At 49.5% G+C, this 21,151-nt stretch overlaps 1 protein-coding gene across 7 annotated transcripts; it reads right to left on the reverse strand.

The window, feature by feature from the left end:
- Positions 1-15,760: 15,760 nt before the first annotated feature.
- Positions 15,761-20,720, reverse strand: LOC122391668 (SAP30-binding protein-like). Of its 7 annotated transcripts, none has more exons than XM_043385802.1 (6): positions 20,715-20,720; positions 19,617-19,819; positions 18,832-19,052; positions 18,314-18,466; positions 17,405-17,515; positions 15,761-16,650 (listed from the first exon to the last, which is right to left on the reverse strand). In XM_043385802.1, the coding sequence occupies exons 1-6, from the start codon at positions 20,717-20,719 to the stop codon at positions 16,468-16,470; spliced, it is 876 nt and encodes a 291-aa protein (XP_043241737.1). In that variant the 5' UTR covers position 20,720; the 3' UTR covers positions 15,761-16,467. The 7 variants fall into 7 exon arrangements, with proteins under 7 accessions (XP_043241737.1, XP_043241739.1, XP_043241738.1 ...); XM_043385804.1 differs by lacking the exon at positions 20,715-20,720 and adding an exon at positions 20,475-20,493; XM_043385803.1 differs by lacking the exon at positions 20,715-20,720 and adding an exon at positions 20,460-20,483.
- Between the last annotated feature and the right edge of the window lie 431 nt (positions 20,721-21,151).

Here is a 21,151-nt window from a genome sequence, read left to right on the forward strand (position 1 = left end):
TTATTAAAACGGGAATCACCGACTTGTCACTGCGCTCTACTTGCGTGCTATTATTCATCCCATATTCATATCTGACGCAGGCCGAAAGCTAGATGCTAAGCAGTGCACAGTTCCCACCACAGCCACTGGTTTGCTCCAGGTAACCGCCTGATACAATTATCGCGCCGGGAATGACGTCATTCATCATGTGCGTCAGATTTGTCGCCTGTTAGTGGCGTCGCGGTCGACTTTATGCGCTTCACGCACACCTGCAATTACGCCGGGTCCCGCCCCGCGTCTAGATTGAATCTCACCGGCGCGATATCGTCCGCTAGCATCGGTCGGCTGCGCAAATTGGCGCACGGAATGCGCCAGTCACGTCTCGCGGTGCTGTGCAGGCAAAACAGAGGGCTCCGTGATGGGCGACGCGGCGACGAAGAATCCAATTAGCGCAGCGCTCTGGCCGCCCCGATGAGCTATGGTTTCATCTCGCGGTTGCCGGGATGGCCGGCCGCTCAGCGATTGCCGCTTCTGCGCCGGATCTGCCGCATATCGGTCGTCTGGCGGCCCTGCTGCCGGCGCTGTGTGCTGAGGGCTGGTGTCGCTAACTGGGAGGAGATGGCCGTGACACGGAACCGTCTGGAACGCGCCGCGGCATTGGCCGACTGGTTGTCGGCACTATATACCATAGACTGCTGGACGCATGGTGCTAGCCATCTCAGACTTCATGATGCCAGAAATACCTCGCGGTCTGGAACGCTGCAGATGCTGACATACCATCGTCCTATAGGATGGAGGTCCTAAATACAGGCGATTCAGTGCTGGTGCACTCTCGTTATTGAAGAAAGTCCGTGCTCTCCAGTCTGGGCCCCACGGCCCAGTTTCACCGGGAATGCTGCTGAACATTGAATACGAAGTGGCTGCGAATCATCTGTTAGGCAGTCTCATAAAAAGTAAAATAAAGCAAAACATTAAATAAAAGCGCGTAATCCAGATTCAGATCTTCAAAATGCACCTCTTCCTGCTAACTGAAACCTTCTTCTCCTGACCCAACCTCCACTCCGACTTGGTATTTGGTATTTCAAGGCAAACGCATTCGGTTTTTTGTTGGTATTATGAATTCTCACTAATGCAAAAGAGGCTCAGAATTTGACTGTATAAATGCAGCAAAGACTTTTCGTTAATCCTTACTCTTAATCGCCACTTATCGTAAATCGTTCATCGTTAATCGTTAAATCGTTATCAAGTTAAAATTAGACACATAAACTTTAACTTGATATTACGTGACCAGTTTTTAACCCTATTAGTGGCAGGCTCCTGGCTACCCCACATTAGTGGCAGGGGGGGGGGGCTGTTTACGACCCCCCCCCCCTTGATATCTCGAGATCTAACCGGCCGATTTTCAAAATTCAAACGGCATTCGATTTGGCTCAACGAGATCTAGATTTCTAAAAAAAATAAAATTAAAAAATGTCAATAGGGGGGTAGAGGGGGGTAAAAACGGGCAAATTGCAGATACATTTTAGACTGTTTATCACGGCCAGGTTTCTGAACCAATCTTAACGCAACTTTTGCCGATCGATAGAGAATGGACCAGGAATTCACATGGATCCTAAAAATATGCATTTTCAAAAATCATAGGCGGATACAGATCATTGAGATTCGGGGTACACAAAAAGTATAGTAAATAAGGTTTTTGTTGGTACTGTTTCTAAAAAGGGTGGCAATGGTCTTGTTATGTTACAATTTTCTTATGAGAGAACGACTAAAATTGTATTGGTCATGCATAGGCGGTGTCAGGGCACCTATGTTGGGAGGTAAAAAATAACCCCCCTTTTTGGACGCCTGGATCCGCCTATTATAGCAAAAACGTGTCAAAAGAGGATGCACAATAACTTTGTATATGTTATCACATGATACCTTTCATTCACTGTTCGTAAAACTGGTGCAGCATCGTGATCTTCGCCCAAATGACTCGCTTCAGGAATAGGACCCCCAATTCCCAGTGCTCTGGAGCCGCCCCTGGTAAAGTTATGATTTTGAAATTTTCAGGGAATGTGCCCAATTTAGTTTTAGGAAAAGTCAGAAAATTTCAGCATCGTAGCTTCAGCGGTTTCGGAGATATTCCCGAAAAACCTGAGGGGTGGATAAAAACAACCCCCCCTGCCACTAATAGGGTTAAAGCTCCACTAACATCTTAAGTTGATAACGATTTAACGATCAACGATTAACGTTTTACGATAAATGACGATTTAGAGTAACGATTAACGAAAGATCTTTCCTGCATTTATACAGTCAACCTGTCTATTTTCATCAACATGCTCAGAATTCGGTAAAAGTTGGTATTTTCCTCATATTCTCATGTCGGTTCGGTTCCAGCATTTTCCTATGATCATTGTTGGTATTTGGTTTGGTATTCGGTATCACGATTTTCCGTAATTGACACCACTAACTGCGACCTATCAACCAGCCCTGCCCTCCCGGGGCTGGTCTGTATATACGTCCGCAGGTCGTTGGACACCGCCCTCCCGCCGGGCGACCCGCCGCCCCACGAGCCCCAGACCCGGAGCGTCCACTCAGTTCCGCCGGCCCTCATTAATAACGGACAATCTACCGGCCGGCTCGTGCGTAACGCGTGGTGACCGGGCGGATCCGGTCCAATGCCGATGGAAACATGGTAGGCGGGGAGACATGGAGCTGAATTGGACCCGGAAAAGCTGATCGTGGGAGGTGTGGTCGGTCAGAAGTGAGTCTGGTGTTTGAAACGGTCAGCATTAGGTCAGAAGTAACAAAAAGGTTGAATGCTGATCGTGCTGAAAGAAAACTGATTGGGGCTGCGAAGGGCTGCCAATGTCATGTAATGGTGAACCTTATGAATGCGAATTAGGCTAGGCATGCTACCGTCATTGGTGTCGTAGGTCAAGGAGCGATAAAGAACGGGGAAGGGAACGTTTAAGCATAGCTGTAGGTAACAATGAAGCAGAGACCGAGCTTTAAACCTTTTAAATGGCCCTAACCTTTGTGCCATTTAGCGATACATAAACAGCAAAGTTTCGAAAAAGGATCCTCATATTCTTCTTGAAAACTGCAGACTTGAGTTACATTGCGACGTTACATACCTAAGCCTTTACCATGTGAATTACCTTGAATTACCAAACAATTTAGAATGTAGCGAAAGGAAATCAAACCCTTTTCATTCGTTTCCCGTCTCTCTCTCTCTCTCTCTCTCTCTCTCTCTCTCTCTCTCTCTCTCTCTCTCTCTCTCTCTCTCTCTCTCTCTCTCTCTCTCTCTCTCTCTCTCTCTCTCTCTCTCTCTCTCTCTCTCTCTCTCTCTCTCTCTCTCTCTCTCTCTCTCTTTCTCTTTCTTTTTACTATCCGCCATAAACCCCTCGGTTGCTGGCGTCTCTCTCCACTCACACCCACAAGCCCCGGAGGCACCTCTCGCGAGCAGGTCGTCTCGGGGTCAAGTTCGGGGTCACGGCGACCGCCGGGGGTCATGCTGTCCGCCAATCGGCTGAACGAACGATCGTGCCCCGCGGCGCCTGCGTGCGGCGACCACTTCCGGCTGGTGGCGCCCCCGGCCAAAAGGAGAGCGAGTGGAAAATGATACCCGATTGGCTTGTTGACGGGGCGGACTGGATGTTGATTGGACGGCGCGAAACACGCGGATAATGACGCGTGATTAGGTGTCGGTAATGGATTCTATGTAGAGCTCAGACAATTGCTGATATCATTCGAGGTTTAAAATCATTTGAAGACGCCAACCTCTGGGTGTGATCATCATCAGTGGCTTTCATCAAAGAATGTGTCATTTATTTACGCCTACCGATGTCTACCGCTCGGTTTGTCCATTGCTTGTCCAAATACATTAGCAAGCTCGGGCTCTGTCAGCATTATCTCCCATAAATATATCCATTCACATGCCATTCCTAAGACATGTCGGCCTCGGCACCTTTGTTACGGTGTGGCAAGTTCACACCTAGCACATTCTCCCAGGGGCGTCGTTTTGTATAGGCCTGGGAGTGCCCGAGCACTACCAATGTTCAGCTGAGCACTACCAATGTGTTGTTGAGCACTACCAACATTTTTCTTCACTTATTGAGAAAATTGCATTCAAACATGTCATACAAATAAAATGAATGAGGTTCTTATGTATAAAATCAACATGATAGCAAGTAACTTCAATGGTAAGTGGTAACTATTGATGAAAATCTATAGACTTACTCCACAAGTAGATTGAATTTGAATTGGTTGACCAATTCAATCTTCTTGTAGCGTACCTAAGTCCATAAATTTCCATCAATACCTAGGTATCATTTTCACTTTCCACATCATGTCATTACGTCAAGTAATTTCAAGTTATGTGGTACCTACCTACCTACCTACCTAACAAGTTTCACAATAGTCAGGGGTGTCGTTTTGTATAGGCCTGGTAGGGCCCGAGCCTTACCAATGTTTATTTGGGCCCTACCAATGTTCGCTGAGCCCTACCAATCTTTTGTCACTTATCAGTTGATAAAAAATCAAAATAAACAGATAAGCAAATATTAAATAAGCACATATGCAAGTACATAAATAAGGTTCTAGCCACAGTAGGCGCATGTAGCTGACAATGAGGTTTCACGTGTCTAGGACTCCGGTCCTTAATGGATTTTAACCCTCGCCGGACCTATTGGTTTTCTACATACGCGCCGGCCGAGGGGGGGGGGGCGGGTACGACCCCCCCCCCCCCTCGCCGTTTCGCCCCTGGTGGAGCTAGCGCGTCGCGGAAAAAACGAGCGTGTGCGCCGTTACGAGACGCAGAGATTGGTACCCGATTTTAAGGTCCTAGGTCAACCGGTGACCTCTGAGGTCAGGTCAAGTGCCCCAAGGTACGGTTCAGTTTTTGGTGAATAACTTCGCAAAAAACGGCCGCAAAGCGCCGATTTTGGCAGCATCGTGTTCGTCTCGCTCAGGCGCGTCGAATGATATACTTTTTGTCCGGGTCAGGTCAATTTGGGGTGTTGACCTCAGGTCAAGGTCAGGTCAGCACCCCCAGGTCACGAAGTTGGTCAAAAGGGGTCATGTCGCATATCATTCGATTCGGCAGGTCTTCCTGAGTCCATTGGTGGCTTCCGCGACTCGCTAGCTCAATTTGATCAAGAGTTATTGACGAAAAACTAATTTGACCTTGATGACGTCATAAATGACGTCACGCAAGGTCAACATTGCAAAAGTGACGCATCTAACCTTGCAAGGAGTGCATAAAATCACGATTCTGTGTGCTTGAGATAGTTGGAGATCGTTCCCGGCGCCAGAATAGCAGTTTGAATTTTTCCCCATTGACTTATAATGGTGAGGTCACGAAAATGACCTGACCTCATATGACCTTTGGGAAAAATCCGAGATATACAAGTTGTGAGACTCATAATGGATACTAGATCCTGCAAGTTTCATTTCCCTGTGACATCTCCTCTGGCAGTGAGGGCGTTGCGAAGTTGCGACATCTGAAGACCGTGCAGAGGTTCACTTATGACGTCATAGGTCAGTGACCTGACCTGACCCAAAAATGCGGTTGGTGTCAAAAGATGCGGCTTGGATCAAAGGTCAGGTATGCCAAGTTTCAGCTCTCTATCGCCAGCGTGTTCGGAGCTATCGCGAAAAAACCCTATGGGGGGGGGGGCGGCACCCGCCCCCCCCCCCCCTCGGCCGGCGAGGGTTAAGAGGCTCGAAAACGCAATTGGTTATAGAGGTCCATAACTGCCTCTGAGTCCCGCATACCACGCGACCGCCCCTAATAGACCCCGATCCGTCTCCACACCAGCCGCTGGAGGCCCTACACCGACTTCGGAAGGTGCCGCGGTGCTCCAGATTAGGCCATAGGTATATTGATTTGAGTGGGTGAGGCAGCCTGATTCCCCAGGGTTCAACGCCAGGTCATTACCGCATCAGACCCCGAAAACTGAAGCTCGTAACTACGAGGGGCGTTCAAAAAGTTTCGGGCCGAACAATGAAGGAGTTGGAATTTTGGCCTGCAAGGCGGTGTGTTAAATGATGTGTTATTGGGATGTCCACTTACGCAAATTAAGTAAGTGGCCATTAATTAAGTCTCTTCTGTGATTGATTCGGGCTTCTATTCGTAGCATAGTTCGCCATTTCGGATAGGATGGGCGACGCCCAGAAGAGAGCAGTGATTCGTTTCATAGTAGTTAGTGCAGAAAAGGCACCAAGCGTCAGTGGCGGATCCAGGGGGGGGGCAAAATGGGCATTTGCCCCCCCCCCCCCCAAACGGCATAATTTTAACATTACGCCTCGGCCTATGGACGATGCATGGAAAGAATCGATAAATTGTTATGGTTTGCCCCCCCCCCCCAAGCCTCTGAGCTGGATCCGCCTCTGCCAAGCGTTAACCCTCGCCCTGGGCATTTTTCATAACACGGCCTGGCAGGGGGAGGGGTCGATGCGACCCCCCTCCGCTCGTCAACTTTCCAAAACAGGGGCACACAATTGATGATGTGCGTCCATTCGATAAACATCGAGGAGAGGCTATAGGGAAGCTGACGTAAAGTGTGCACCTGATCCGCGACCACGCACCTGCGTACATGGGCGGGATGACGAACAGTGAAGCGATGAGCTTCGAGTTGTTGTCGCATCCATTTTTTTCTCTCCGAACCAGTGGCGGCGGAAGGTAATTTTGGATGGGGGTGCAAAGTTTTCTCAAGGGGCCCCTCTGGAAGTTTTGGGCCCCCTTCAGTTTTTTTTTTTTTGAGTGATTTTTATTGATTTATGAAAAACGAAGATTTTGGAAAACTATCCCCATACACACAAGTTCTGTAAAATATTTGAAATCGCAGTGTACCTACCTGTCTCAAATAATGAAAGCATAAGGAAGCAAATGCAGCTAGTTTTTTATCGGCTAATCTTTTAGTCTAGCCACCACCCGCAGCGTCTCAAACAACTTTTCTGGATCCTCAATGGACGATTGAGGGCCCCACGAGACCGTTCCAAGAAGATGTTTTAGAAGCCCCTTGGAAACCGACCACATAGTGACTCCTCCAGAGACCTACATGGAATGAGCCCTCCGATCCGGGTCGGTCCCTTGAAAGTTGCTGAAAGGTTTCAGAAGGCAGTATAGGCTCGAAAGTCTTTTGAGGGCTCTCAGAAACCGGCATCGGACCCCAAAAAAGCCTGTATGGAGGCCCTCCAAAGCCGGGATGGCATTGGAGGCCACAGGAGCCGATGCTTAGCCTAAAGAGCCGGTATGGAGGACTGAATAGAGGAAAGGGGTCTCAGTGGGGCCTTCAGGGGCAAGCGTTTGAGCCCCAAAAGCATAAGCGTAACTTTATATCTCTTTGTGGGTGCTCAAGCACCCCCAATCCTGAGCTCAGCACCCCCTGCCTTCTTAAAGCACCCCCAGCCTCCTCAAAACATTCCCAGCTGACTCAAGGCCCTCAATAATCGGAATGTCCATCTCCTAGTACTGTAATGAGCCCAGTGAATCATCCAAATACTATGCTTTCTCAATTCAGTGACTAAGAGAATATGCATTGAATAAATCACCACAAATTAAGATGCATGATATTTGTGTTAATACATCTGATATTATCAGGGGCCCGGGAACGATTTTTAAGTTGGGGGGGGGGGGGAGCCTAAAATATCTGACATGATCCCGTAGCTCAGTTGGTAGAGCGTTGGACTCCGCGTGGTGAGAGCACGCGTTCCCGGTTACAACAGTCCGGGTTCGAAGCGCGACGGGCGCTTGACATTTATGGGCCTCCTGACAGGTATGGTTGCGGTTGGTGGCAGGCCGTAGCCAGGTGAAGTCAGTGAGGGGACCGGCCGTGCGCGGCTATGTGCGCACGTTAAACTTTGGGCTCTAAATTCTGCCATAGAACTGGAATTGCGTGATCGGAGGGTAGAGGGCAGGGTCACCGCAACAAGCTTCGCTTAGCAGTGGCTCTGTCCTTGTGAATCCTTCCCATCAAAAGGTTCGGACTAAATTTATAAAAAAAATGATGCATATGAAACAGTGGCATAGCTAGGGGTCTAAGGGGACACGTACCCCCTCCCCCCATCGGGTTCAAAGGGACCCTCGGGTCCTAGAGGCCCTGCGGCGCCATTTGACCGCTGAGGGTTAACGATGGCCATATTTCTACTCAGAAGGGCCCCGTTGGGCTCGTTAGAGCACCACATGGGCCCTAAATAGCCACACTAAGGTCTCCATAAGGGCCCCACGCTGACTTCTGAGGGCCTCTTGCGGCTTTTAAGGACACCTCGGTGGTCTCCAAAGGCCCGTTACTGGCCTCTGAGAGGTTTTACCGGCCTATGAGGGGACAGTTCTAGGGGCACTTCCCACCTGTGATGGTCCCACACTTATTTTTCTAAGGGCCCCATAACGGCAACTGTGGGGGCCCTCATCGGTGCCTATGAGGGCCCACACCGGTGTCTCTGAGGGTTTCACACCCCCAACTCCGAGTGCCTACACCAGTGGCTATTAAAGCCCTACGTAGGGTGAATGAAAAGTTTTGAGCCTAACATAGTTACAGGTGTCGCAGCTCAATGAAACTTTGGTTACATATTTTGCCACTACTGGTATGGATGGAAACCGAATTGTGAAGTCCTAGCACTTTTTTCCTCACTTTTTTTGCGCCTTGAATCATGCTATTTTGGGTAAGTGCTCGCGGTGTCAATGACGTCATTATTTTTTGTGAAGCGTCATCCAGTCAGTTTTTTCTTTAGGTTTAGAAAGAAATTGACACCCTAAGGATGCCAATGCTGGTTAAACGATTAAATTTGGGATACATTGGAAGGCTCAGTAATTGATTGTTTACATTGCAATCAGTGAAAAATACCCTGATTTATTGTCCTGGTGAAACACGACCAATTTTGTCAGCATTGCCACTCTGATCTTCCTGATTTTCTAACAAAGGTGTATCAGTGGTTCATCCTAGTAATGCCCAATTACAGTAAGACCCTTTAAAAAAGTGCACTTGCAAGACATCTCATTTATTTTCCGAATTACGGAACACTTTCATCCTTGTTGTGACTCTGACATTTAATTTTTGAAATTAGAGTAGAGACGTTCTTTCACTGACTCCACTGTTCTTCCCACGCTGGATTGAAGTGAAACACCCACAGTTTATCATCAGTAGCGAAAAGTGACTTTGAATTCTCAGAATCTGCTTCAACTAGCGCCAAATGTCATAACACATCTCTCGTCGTGCTCTGCAGCAAAAAGCGGAGAGGCCCAATGAGCAGAGACCTTTCTCATGTCATGCCCATTGGTAAGAATGTCGCCAGCTTGCTCCTGGGAGATGTCCATTCTTATCGCTATCTGATGAGCTCACAGTCTTGGATCCAGCATCCACACCCCTAGAGCAGGGTCAATGTTTTCGGATTTTGTCACATTCTACGGCGTATTTGATATTTGTTCATTTTGGACGCTGTTCCTGCCCTGCTTGAAATTAGCAGCTCAAACCTTAACAGTGCCATATGATGGGCCACAACCAATAAGTTTAACTTCAGGTCCTTTTTAATTTCAGATGAAGGCATGGCTTTGAAATCGCAATGCTTTATAAAAGTTCGGTTCTCGATTTTCTCCCTTTTCACCGAACGCGTAATCTTATTCACTTTAACGGGCTCTAAAAACGAAACGAAAAGGACTAGGACTTCAAAACTTGGTGTACACACCTAAAAATAGTGGCAAAATGTGTGACCAAATTTTCATTAACCTGCGTCACCTGTAACTGTGTTAGGCTCAAAACTCTTCATTCACCCCACGTATATCGGCGGCTCTGAGGACCCACCCAACGCCTGCGCATCTAAAGGCCACCCACTGATGACTTGAGGGCCCCACAACACAACGGTGACCCTGAGGGCCCCACCGGTGTCTGACAGTACCATGCCGGTCTCTTAGGACCCCGCAGGACTTCTTCTGCCGGCCTAAGACCCCTTGCCGGTCACTGAGACCCCCTGCCGGCTTGTAGACAGTTCGCGTCAGCAGCTCTAAAGGCCCCACACCCCTCTGTAACGGCTCTACACCAGCGTCTATGAGGGCCCACAGCAACGCCTGTAAGGACCCTCACTGGCGCCTCTGAGAGAATCACACTAGCACCTCTGATCGCCCACACCGGCACCTGCATGCAGCCATGGGTGGAGAACCTGCCCCGGCCACCCCGGCCGTGGCCGGGGTAACTTTAAGCCTACCCCGGCGCGGCCGGGGTAACTTTTCCACTCTTGCATGCAGCGGCCCCACACCGGTGCCTCCCTTACCGGCGGCTCTGAGGGCCCTACGCCGGTGATTCTGAGGGTGCCACCGATAACTGAAGGCACCACACAAGCCCTTAGTGTAGCTGAGCTTTAATCCCATACCGGCCCTCCGAGGGCGCCACGTCAGTGCACTGGCATTGCCCCACACCCCTCCCTCACACACGGAGCGGGTAAACTGTGTTATACCTATAGCAACGATTTTACCACCGTTGTACGTTATGTATTTCTCAAAGTTGACTCAAAATGGTCCAGTACAAAATCTGGCCTGCCAAACTTATGGCCAAGGTCAGGCCCAAACACGTTTTGGGCAATCAGGCTCAGTCCATGACTCCATTCTTCGGCAACTACGGTGCAAGGCCGATACTGTAGAAACTTGCAATTCGTACCCTTGACCTGACCTTGACCTTGACCTCAAACTTTAAATTAAGTACATGTTTTTAGTTATTCGTGATGAGATCTTTCGATTGGCGTTTGAATTTTCCAAATCGGACCATTAGTTCGGGAGATAACAGGGGGGTAAAATTTGCCCCCCCCCCCCCCCAGCCCCGCGCGTTTGGCTGGAGACCCCAGCCCCGTGCGGGTTAATGCATTGGGTGAGCCAAAATTGTTTTACAGTGGCGCTTTTAAAACAAGCTCTCGAACCGATTTAACATCATTTCTTGCATGATGCCTGATGACTACAGTAAAAAAGAACATCTAAAAAAACTACAAAAACTATGGCATGCCTTTCTGAAAGCTATTAAGCACCCCCAATGATTTTTGGAAAACTACACCCATGCCCAAAAGTATGTGTAGGGTCTTGAGGCAGGTAGACCCCTGGGGTATTCACGGGGTCCCGGGAGCTCGCGTGTGAGCCCTAATATTCGGCTGGCGGCTACTAGAACCAGCATGGGGATTCTTAGAAGCCGCTTTAGACCCACATTTCATAGGTCATGAGTCCCAACTCCCAAGAGTCGATGTAGGGGCCATAAAAGCCGGTGTAGGGCCCATGGCCCCATAAGTTCCGACATTGAGACTCTCATAGGCCGGCGACGGGGCACCAAGAGCAGATAAAGTGCCTCAACAAGCCGACATGGGGCCTGAGAATCAGTGTGGAATTCCAGGAGCCTGCGTGAGCTCTCGGAGACCTTCGTATTTCGTAAGGTCCACAAAGGTCGTTGGATCCTCTGAATCTGAACTCTGCGAGGCCCTCAGAGGCCAGCATATCTCCTGGCACCTGCCTGCGTTGAGTTGAGACCCTCCTAGGTCGTCGTAGGGTTCTTCAGAGGCCAGCGTTGGCCCTTGAAGCCTTCGTTAGGCCCTAGAAGCCGTCAAGAGGGCCCTCAGAGGTAAGCATGGCCCCTGGAGCCTGCTTGCGTCGAGGCCCTCAGAGGCCGTCGTGGGGCCCTCAAACGCCAGTGTGGGCCTTTAGAGCTTACGTTGGGTCTTAGAGACCATCGTGAGGGCCCAGAGAGGTCGTCGTCAGGGCCCTTAGCCCCTCAGGGACCGTCCTGGGGTCCTCAGAAGTTGTTGTGAGGGTCCTTAGAAGCCTTCGAGAGGATCATCAGAGGTCGTCATGAGGGTCCTTGGCCATATTGAGGGTCTTCATGGGCCCTCAGATATCTTTGCAGGGCTCTCAGAGGCCTTGGTAAGACCGCTAGAGGCCATCATTGTTAGGGCCCTCAATAGACCGTTGCAGAGCCCTCAGATGCCAGCATAGCCCCTGCAGCCTGGTTGTGTTGGGGCCCTCAGAGGCCGTCGCTGGGCCGTCTGAAGCCAAATGGGCCCTCAGACTTGAGTTGGGTCTAGGGCCGTCACGAGGGCCCTCAGAGACCGTCGTAGAGGCCCTCAGAGGCCAGTGGGGCCCCTGGAGTCCTGTGGGACCCTCAGCGGTCGTCATGAGGGCCCTTAGTGGTCGATATAGGGCCCCAGGGGACAGAGTTCTTCGTGAGAGCCCTCAGAGATCATCGTAAGGGCCCTCAGAGGCCGTCATAGGGGCCCTCAGAGGCCAGCGTGGCCCCTGGAGTCTCCTTGGGACCCTGGAGTCTCTGTGAGACCCTCAGCGGTCGTCATGAGGGCCCTTAGTGGCCGTTGTAGGGCCCCAGGGGTCAAAGCCCTCAGGTGGGAGCCCTCAGAGATCGTCATAAAAGGGCCCTCTGAGGCCGTCGTGGGGGCCCTCAGATGCCGCGTGAAGTACCAAACGCGGCTCGGGACACTTCTAGCCGGTGTGGGGGCCCCAAAGACTAGCATGAGGCGCTCCTGACCATAATTGGACATCCCGGATGATTCCACATCAATGTTCGTTTCCCGATCACTGGTTTTCAGGAGAAAATGTATTGGATGGTGCGACGGGCCCCTTGTACGGATTTTGGGGGTGCAAAAAGATATGTTTGCACCCCCATGTCTTTCGATGGGGGTGCAGCTGCACCCCCTGCACCCCCTATTCCGCCGCCACTGCTCCGAACCTTGCACACTCTGGTTAGTGGTTGCCACCTCTTCCCCAACATAAGAAAATTAGCAGCGGCAACCTCGCTAACAGCAGGGAGACGAAATCAGCCGTCTTGGACGTGCAGGATGGGTCCAAAACCCACTTGGTTATGGAGGCCTTGAGGGCTCTCGCGAAGCGCTGCGCGAAAACGGTGTTTATTTGAATAAATGAACTTTTTGGTCTAATGAGTCGATGCTGTATCTCTCTGCTCCTTCATGGTCGGGCCCGTAGCTTTCTGAACGCCCCTCGTACTGTCATCCTTTTATTTTGGCAAGCAGGTCTTTCTAACTATCGTTATGTTTCCAGTCCTCGTTAGTTGTCGAACCCTTCAATTGGCGTGGGTCTTCAAAACCGTTCCTGGCCCCGCAGCCGTCTTTTTTAGTCGGCTTGGGCCCTCAAAGCTGTTCCTGTCCCCTTTCAGCACAGCCGTCCTTTTAAGTCGATGTGGGCCTCTTTCAGAATGGCGTGCATTCCTCCGACACTATTGCCTATATAACTGCACGTTTTGTGCATGGCGTCCGGTGTGGACCCAGATTTCCAAAGTTTTTTTGTGTTTTTTTTTTAGATTTCGGTTAGTCTTGTCAATGACCAGGGCGAAAAATAAGTGGCCGAAATCCGATGAGAAAGGCAGATTTGGGGGTACCCTACCTTGTAAGCCCCGTCATATATGGCCAGCCGCCGCCTTTGGGCACTACCAATCATTTTCGGAAAACGACACCCCTGCATTCTCCGATCAACAGGTGCCCTAATCACCTTCCGTTCACCACGCGGCGGCCGCGTGAGCCTCTCATTACAGCGTGCGCCTTGGAACACGGTCCGCCTCCGGAACGCCCGCCGGTCACAGCCGACCAACACGCAGTGCGCCACCTAATGAGAAGACGTCATCACTCACAGGCACGAGGTTACGGCCCTGGGACACGGAAGCACGGCCCCGCCGATTGCCGTAAAATACTGCACTGATTGCCGGGGCGTGTTGTTTTGCGTTCGAGGATAACGTACGATTTAGACGTTCGAAAATGATCTTGAAACAGAGCGTTTTGTTTGGAATTAGGGTCGTTCACTATAGATTGATAGTGATTTGCCTTGCATTCGTTGCAACGACTGATAAGTCTTTCAACCTATGCGCCACTTACTACTTGGTAGGCAGTATCATCTATGCATGGATGAATGCGGCAGGTAGGTATTGGGTATGGGTAGGTATTTAAATGAATCTGCTTCAGGCGTGGACGGAAGAAATCGCCGATGAATTTCAGGGTCAATGTCAGGTCATGACCATCCTGACCTCTGATGACCTTGCGCATACTTACGATGAATGGAGCTTGTCGCCCTAGAAAAGCTGGTCACTCAAAATCAAGAGTACCTATACTGACGCTTCCCTTTTGAGACCGTCTAGGGCTGCGTCAAATCAATAGTCAGATCAGGTCACCAGGACTCTTTGGTCGTCACGAGAAGCCTCTCGCTCCAACATTTGCCATTACGATTTACGCAGACCTTATCTTGCTGTTTTTTTTTTTCCAGAAATCATGTAAGTGAGGACACTGAGGGAACGGAAATGAGGTGCACACTGCACTGTGCATAGGTAGGTACCTATATGTGTCGTATTTCTAAGGCATTCTGTTTGTTTTGTGTAAGCGCAACGCAAGTTAGCATGTAAATTGTACCTAAACTGGGTTGTCATTGCCGCTTGACAGTATACGATCACCTAAACAAACCAAGCCAAAACAATCGTTCTTCATCCGCAGTCATTTGCGTAAGGCGCAAAACGCTAAATAAACAGTGGGCAGCGTTTGCCAGCGGAGCACACACACACAAAACAAATGGCAGTGTTGAGTTTGGAATTATGCGGCTTCGACAGGAAGGAGCCGGGGGACCAACGCGACCGATATTTTAGCGGACACCGTGTATCATTCCAGTGCCACGGGTGTTTGGATAAGAATGGGCACGAAGCCAACCAAGGTTGCACCCGTATTCCTTAGTCCCTACAACGACATGGAGGGCAGCTACTTGGGTCCATTTCTTGGCCATTTTTTTATGTCGCAATTTCTCCTCTTTAGCACGAGGTTTATACTTTATCATAAAGTGATCTGGACTGGAGTAAAATCCTCATTAAAATAACGCTCACACAAATTGAGAATTCCTCGAGACGACACGGCAGTTTCGTCAACCGCTCAATTTTTACATGTTGCTCCGTCAACACAGGCACGGCAGACACTCGGTCCTAACGACTCTAGGTTATGAGGTAGACGTGCTATTACTATCGGCCCACCCGTCAGTACCAGCTTACCACCCAGAGACCCCAGTTACCAGTGAACCACAGCCCAGAGCGGCGGCGGTGGCTGCTTTTTCCGGCCTCAGCACTGACGTCAAGTTACAGGCACAGGGCAAACGGACGGGCCCAAGTTGCGCGACTCTGTCGATTTACGATGGTCATAGCGAGCCGAGTTATGTGCGGACGAACCTCGTCAACTTTGAAATATCAAAACAGGACGGCCGCTGCATCCTACGACATTGTGACTGACGCTGCCGTTGGTCTTTGAGTTGGGAGCCAGACATCTAATTTTCATGTGATAGATGCAGATTGTGGATGTCCCATTGGCCTGGTGAGACCCTCAGCTGACGCCATGCTAGCACTTCAATCACAATGGAAAGGTATTGTTGGCATTAGAATGCTAGCAATTAGTCACTTCAAAAACTCTTGAAACCCTTTGCCGATCAATATTCGATTTAAGTAATTGATTATAAAAACCCGATATAAAACGAAAAGTGATATCGTATAAGGATTGTGTCCCACCACATGGGATGCGTAATGCGTGTAACACACATCAGTGTTTTCGTGATCTGTGAGCGTTATGATGAATGACCATTGGACATCGACGGACACCAAGTACAACACTCAACTATAATTCCTCGGGAGTTCGCTACGATTTGGCGGGTGTCCGCTACGAAAATCCCAGCAGTAAGCAGAGTCGCAAAAACTGTTTTGAAATCAGCCGAATATTTAACCAACAATCAGGGCCATCAGTCATCACTCGCTCGTTATTCGGGATACCAGCCAAAGTATTCAACTCACAAGATTCATGTATTTCGCGCTGCAATGATAGCGCACAACGGCAGACGATTTTCCACCACAGCAATTACGTGATCATTAAATGCAGGCGATAGTTCTGTGAGCGAGACCAGTAAAACACATAGTCAGCCTGAAAACTGGTAACGCAGAATGCACAAAATGATGAGACAATTCATGATACAAATGGACAACACCGACACGTTGAAATATGTTGCGGCATGTAGCCGGCACGTAACCTGCGCCTCGTGAACCCCACGCGGCATTCCGTGGAATTGTTAGTTCTGTACTCCACCACTGGGGAGCGCCACGCCATTCAACGGGCCCGCTTGTAAGATAACAGTTCCCCCACGACAAAAAGCAGCTTCTTTCCGGGAGAGGGACTCCCAGATAGCCTTCTGAGCCGTGCCAGAAACACAATGATTCCACAGCGCCGCTGCTCCGTGAACTAGCAAATCCACGTCAGTGGAAATACACACGGTCAAGATAAACACTCATCACATTCACACAGTCCTTTCAGAGGCCATTTCCCACTCAATCCACACTTCGCACATTTCTCACTCCGAAAAATACCACATCACGACATCCTCATCATGCTATCATGTCACTCACACAACGCATCAACACATAACACTTTCTCCAATGTCTTCAATGAGCTCACCCGTCACAAAACACACATCCACGCACAACCACTCTCCCCATACCGCCCCTATTTCTTTTTGGCTATGCTGCCGAAGGCCGGTATGGTCTTGGAGGGCGGCGCCAGTCCGGTGGCCAGGCCAGCCGGTTTGATGATGGGTACGCCGCCCGCGTGTGGGGCTCCTACCTGATCCCATTTGCTGCGCCGCGCCGGCTCGCCAGTCATCTTCTTCGTACCGGTCACCACCTCCACCTGAAAAGTATTGTGTTGCATTGACGGGTTGTATTTAATTGACGTAGATAATGTACATGTAGAATAGTAGAAAATCGTAGTGCTCCTCAGATCGGTAAGCGAGGCTAGAATTGATCGACGTTCGTAGCGCTGAAGTTTAGTAAATCAAAGTTCGTAGAATTGCATCGTCGGGATAAAACGAGGGTGTAAGGGTTCAGTGTCAAACGAATGGACAAAAATGGCGAGGTGTGAATTCAACCACGCACAAAAACACAGAACTCATTATTCATTAGCATACCGCCACAGCCCACAACGCTGCTAAGCCTCCAATCAACCCGGACCCCTCCCCCCCCCGCAGCAAGCTGACACGCCAGCACCGAACAAGCGGGACGACAGGTTATTGGTTCAGAACAGATTGGAGCGGGGTTCGCAGATCACATCTGTCCGCACGCCGTCCTACGTCGCGAGGTACTCGACTCAAGAGCTATTGGGGTCTAAGGGGCCATGATCAACAAACGTATGGAAAACTCGTGTATGGAAGGACAATGGTCACCACCATCGGACTTATGTAGTTACCGAACTGAGCAATTTTACTTATGTGGTTAAAATAAGTGCGGACAAGATATATTCATGAGATTTGCTGAACACGTAGCGTAACGCAACATCACCCATAGAAAAACATGCGGCTCCATGAAAGAAAGATGGTAAGACTGATACACAACAACCATCCTGTTGAGGCTCTTTCCGACATTTCGGGGCTGTCTCCCTCTCTCACCTTTGTGCGTTCCTTCCTCTCTTTCTCCCTGCGTTCCATGTCTTCCTTTTGTACTTTGGCGAGCTCCTCGTAGTATGATTGCTTTCCCCAGATGGACGGATCATACAGCTCCTGATGGCGATTCAAGATAACGAGTGAGCGCAGCCATGCGGGGGGGGGGGGGGGGGGTTCTCACTAACAAAACCATGTCAATGACTGGAGACGGGTTTTGGCCAGGGATGCAGAGCCGTGAAAATTTCAGACGGCTCCGGCTCCGGCTCCCGAGAAAAAATCGGCTCCAGCTCCAGCTCTGGCTCCGGGCGAAATGTCATGGCGGCTCCGGCTCCGGCTCCGGCTCCGAGTAAAATGGTCCGGCTCCGGCTCCGGCTCCGGCTCAGTACATCTCCTATGCGCAGGGATGCGGAGCCGTGGAAATTTCAGACAGCTCCGGCTCCGGCTCCGGAGAAAAAAATCGGCTCCGGCTCCGGCTCCGGGTGAAATCTCATGGCGGCTCCGACTCCGGCTACGGCTCCAGGCAAAATGTGCCGGCTCCGGCGGCCCCGGCTCCAGCTCCGGCTCCGGCTCCGCACCCCTGGTTTTGGCCATTATTCTGGTGAAAACAGTCCAACGAAGTTTCGAGCAACAGTTGATCGTAGGCATAATTGTTCAATCGACATGTCAAACCGTGTGGGATGGTCATTATGGTGGGCCGTGGCCGATGATAGATTGTAAATCGTACACATTTTATGATAAATAGTCAAACCACTTCACTGCAAGATACTGATGACTATGATTATTTAGTGATCTCAAATTCAAGTCGCTCAAACTCCAGTTAGTGAGATTAGCCAGTGTTGACAGGCCAAACGTTGGTAGCTCGTTCTACCCTCCCCGGCTCATCGGCCAGTAGCTGATATCCCCGTCCCGGCTCACCGGTGGGTAGTTGGTGCCAAACTCGTCAATGTTACAGAACTGGATCAGCTTCTCGTAGATGGAGGGATTACGGAAGTCCTTGTGCGCCCGCAGTTTGTCGTTCATGTCTGCGCCCGTCCGCAGCCGCTTTTGGCACAGTTTGGCCACCATCTCCTGTGAATGAGGCCGCACTTTGTCACACAGACCACGGAATACCTGCACATGGTTCAATCGTTGGAAGTATTTCTAAACACAGCTCGGTCGTTATTAGTATTTCTGAGCAAAGGTCGTATAAACTATTTCATTATATCGAAATTAACAGCAGCGTGTCATCACCTGATAAAATTTCACGATTTCGAATCTATTTTTGAAGTTCACCACAGACAACCTCAGGCTCACTATAAAACATGTAATTTCGTACTGGCAATGTCAAAAAAAAAAAAAAATCAAGCGAAGTCAAACTAGCAACAAATCATGGTTTCATCAGCAGTCCCGTACCCTCACGCGTCCACCGTCAATAGCTGACAGTTGCTACCGACCTGGAGGTCTTTGGAGCAGCGTCCCGGCGGCTCCGGCGGGATCAGGTCATCATCGGCGCTGCGGGCGGCGGCTCCGGCTCCCTGCGCGTCTCCGGCGCCCTGCTCAGCCCCCTCGTCATCCGAGCGCGAGATGTCCATGTCGTCGCTGCCCGCCTCCACATCGTCACTGTCTCTGTCGTCCTCCGGGTCCCCGATGTAGGAGACCAGTCGTGCCGGGCGGTCTGTCGGAGACAGAGGTGAGTGTGAGCTGCACTCAGCGACTGCATTTAGGGGTGCAGTGATCAGGGGTGCAGCACTTGAGGGGTGCAGCAGTTGGGGGTGCAACACTTGAGGGGTGCAGCAGTTGGGGGTGCAGCAGTTGATGGTGCAGCAGTTCGGGGTGCAGCAGTTGGGGGTGCAGCAGTTGGGGGTGCAGCAGTTGGGGGTGCAGCAGTTGGGGGTGCAGCAGTTGGGGGTGCAACAATTGGGGGTGCAGCAGCCAGGGCCACTGCATTCAGAAAACTACAGTCAACAGTGGGGTTGTCTAGGATTAAGGATATGCAAAGTAAGATGGCCTTTACAAGTAAACCTAGTGTAAAATAAACATGTACACTCCTTTTTCAAGCATACTCTTATAAAAACTAGTGCTGCATCCACTTACACTTTGCAGGCCCACTTTTGATGCAAATTCTCATTCTGACAGAACTAAGGCCTTCATAAGTGCTGAAATGCAAAGTATTTCCTGTGATGAGAATTAGGTTGAAATGTCAGACAGTCTGAGTCAGAAGCAAAAAATGATTTCTTACCCATGTTTGAGCTGCTCTCCTCATCAACTGGTTTGACTTCCTCTCTCTCAATATTGATAGGGACTTGTGCTGGTTCATCTTGAGAATTACTGTGGTGTGAATGGGAGTCATCCTCACCCTCAGAATCAGTGTACTGTGCACTCAAACTATTGAGTGCCGACATATTGCCAAGAAGGGAGAAGGCACCTTCAGCACACAGAATCCTGCAAAATAAATAAAATCAGCACATCGCAAGAGGAAATTCACGAAACAAAATCCTGAAAAAAGAACACATCCTTCTAAGGTAGAGAAGTGAGATCACAAGTAGTTAGGTACTTATGGTACTTATGATACTTTTTACACAAAACATTTATATGTCAAAGTTACACCCAACCACTCGTTGAGTCAGGTAAGGTTATGTGGCATATAAGCAGATTTAGGTTGTAGATTAGGTTGTAGGGTAGGTTGGAGGCTGGTAGGTGTAGGCTGATAGGTTGTAGGTTGCCGGTTGGTAGGTTGTAGGTTGTAGGTTTGTAGGTTACCTAGTAGGTAAGCCGTAAGGTTAGGTCAGCTTAAATAAGTTTTTTTATTTTTTGCTTGTATTAAACTGATTTTTTAGCATTAAATGATTGTATTAACAATTTTCTAGGTTTATAATGGTTTGTGACAGCATAGTGCGGTTTTTATTCAATTTTGAACCTAGGGTGCAAAAGTGGTGCAAAAGAGGGATTTGAACAAAATCCCCCCCCCCCAAAAAAAAAATTTAGGATGTAAGCCTCCAGCTCTTCTATGAACAGAATGGAACAACTTGGGGACAACCCAGGGAACAACCACCGGATACAGGAATAAGTTTATTAATTTCACATAAACAATGCATTCGTTGTTGGACGCAAGTTGGACGCTTCTGGACAACGAAACAGCCCTGTTCGGCATATTGCTGGGTGCTCCAGTTTCCAAGGAGACTGGACTGGACCCAGTTTTCGTTACCGCAAAAGTTAAGATTTCTGATAAGTCAGTGATCATGAAAAAAATAAAAAATAGATTTTTGCAACACAATATATCGTCTTATATAATATTCAACAATTTATGCCGAAACACTATTGATTTTTATATTTATACGTCATATACAAGATACCATTATGGCATACTACATCACGTCAGCTGAATATCGAACAGGATCATTTATTTCTGTTTGAATAATCTGCGTCGCATTCACTGTCATTCACACCCGTTTTCGACGGGAGTGTCTAAAAAGCAGACGAGCCCATGCTCCGAAACTACTGAACCGATTTCGATGAAACCTTCACCAGTAGACGCGCCGTGGTCTGAAACGGTGCCGTTTTAGATAATTTTTGATTGGTCCACCCTAAGTGGTCCAAATCGGTCCAAAACCGCTAAAATCGTTTGCAGACGAGCCCATGCTCCGAAATTACTGGACCGATTTCGATGAAACCTTCACCATTAGACGCGCCGTGGTCTGAAACGGTGCCGTTTTTGATAATTTTTTGATTGGTCCACCCTAAATGGTCCAAATCGGTCCAAAACCCCTAAAATCT

The sequence above is a fragment of the Amphibalanus amphitrite genome, unplaced genomic scaffold (assembly GCF_019059575.1).
Source record: "Amphibalanus amphitrite isolate SeventyFive unplaced genomic scaffold, NRLGWU_Aamphi_draft 000448F_arrow, whole genome shotgun sequence".
Taxonomy (NCBI): domain Eukaryota; kingdom Metazoa; phylum Arthropoda; class Thecostraca; order Balanomorpha; family Balanidae; genus Amphibalanus; species Amphibalanus amphitrite.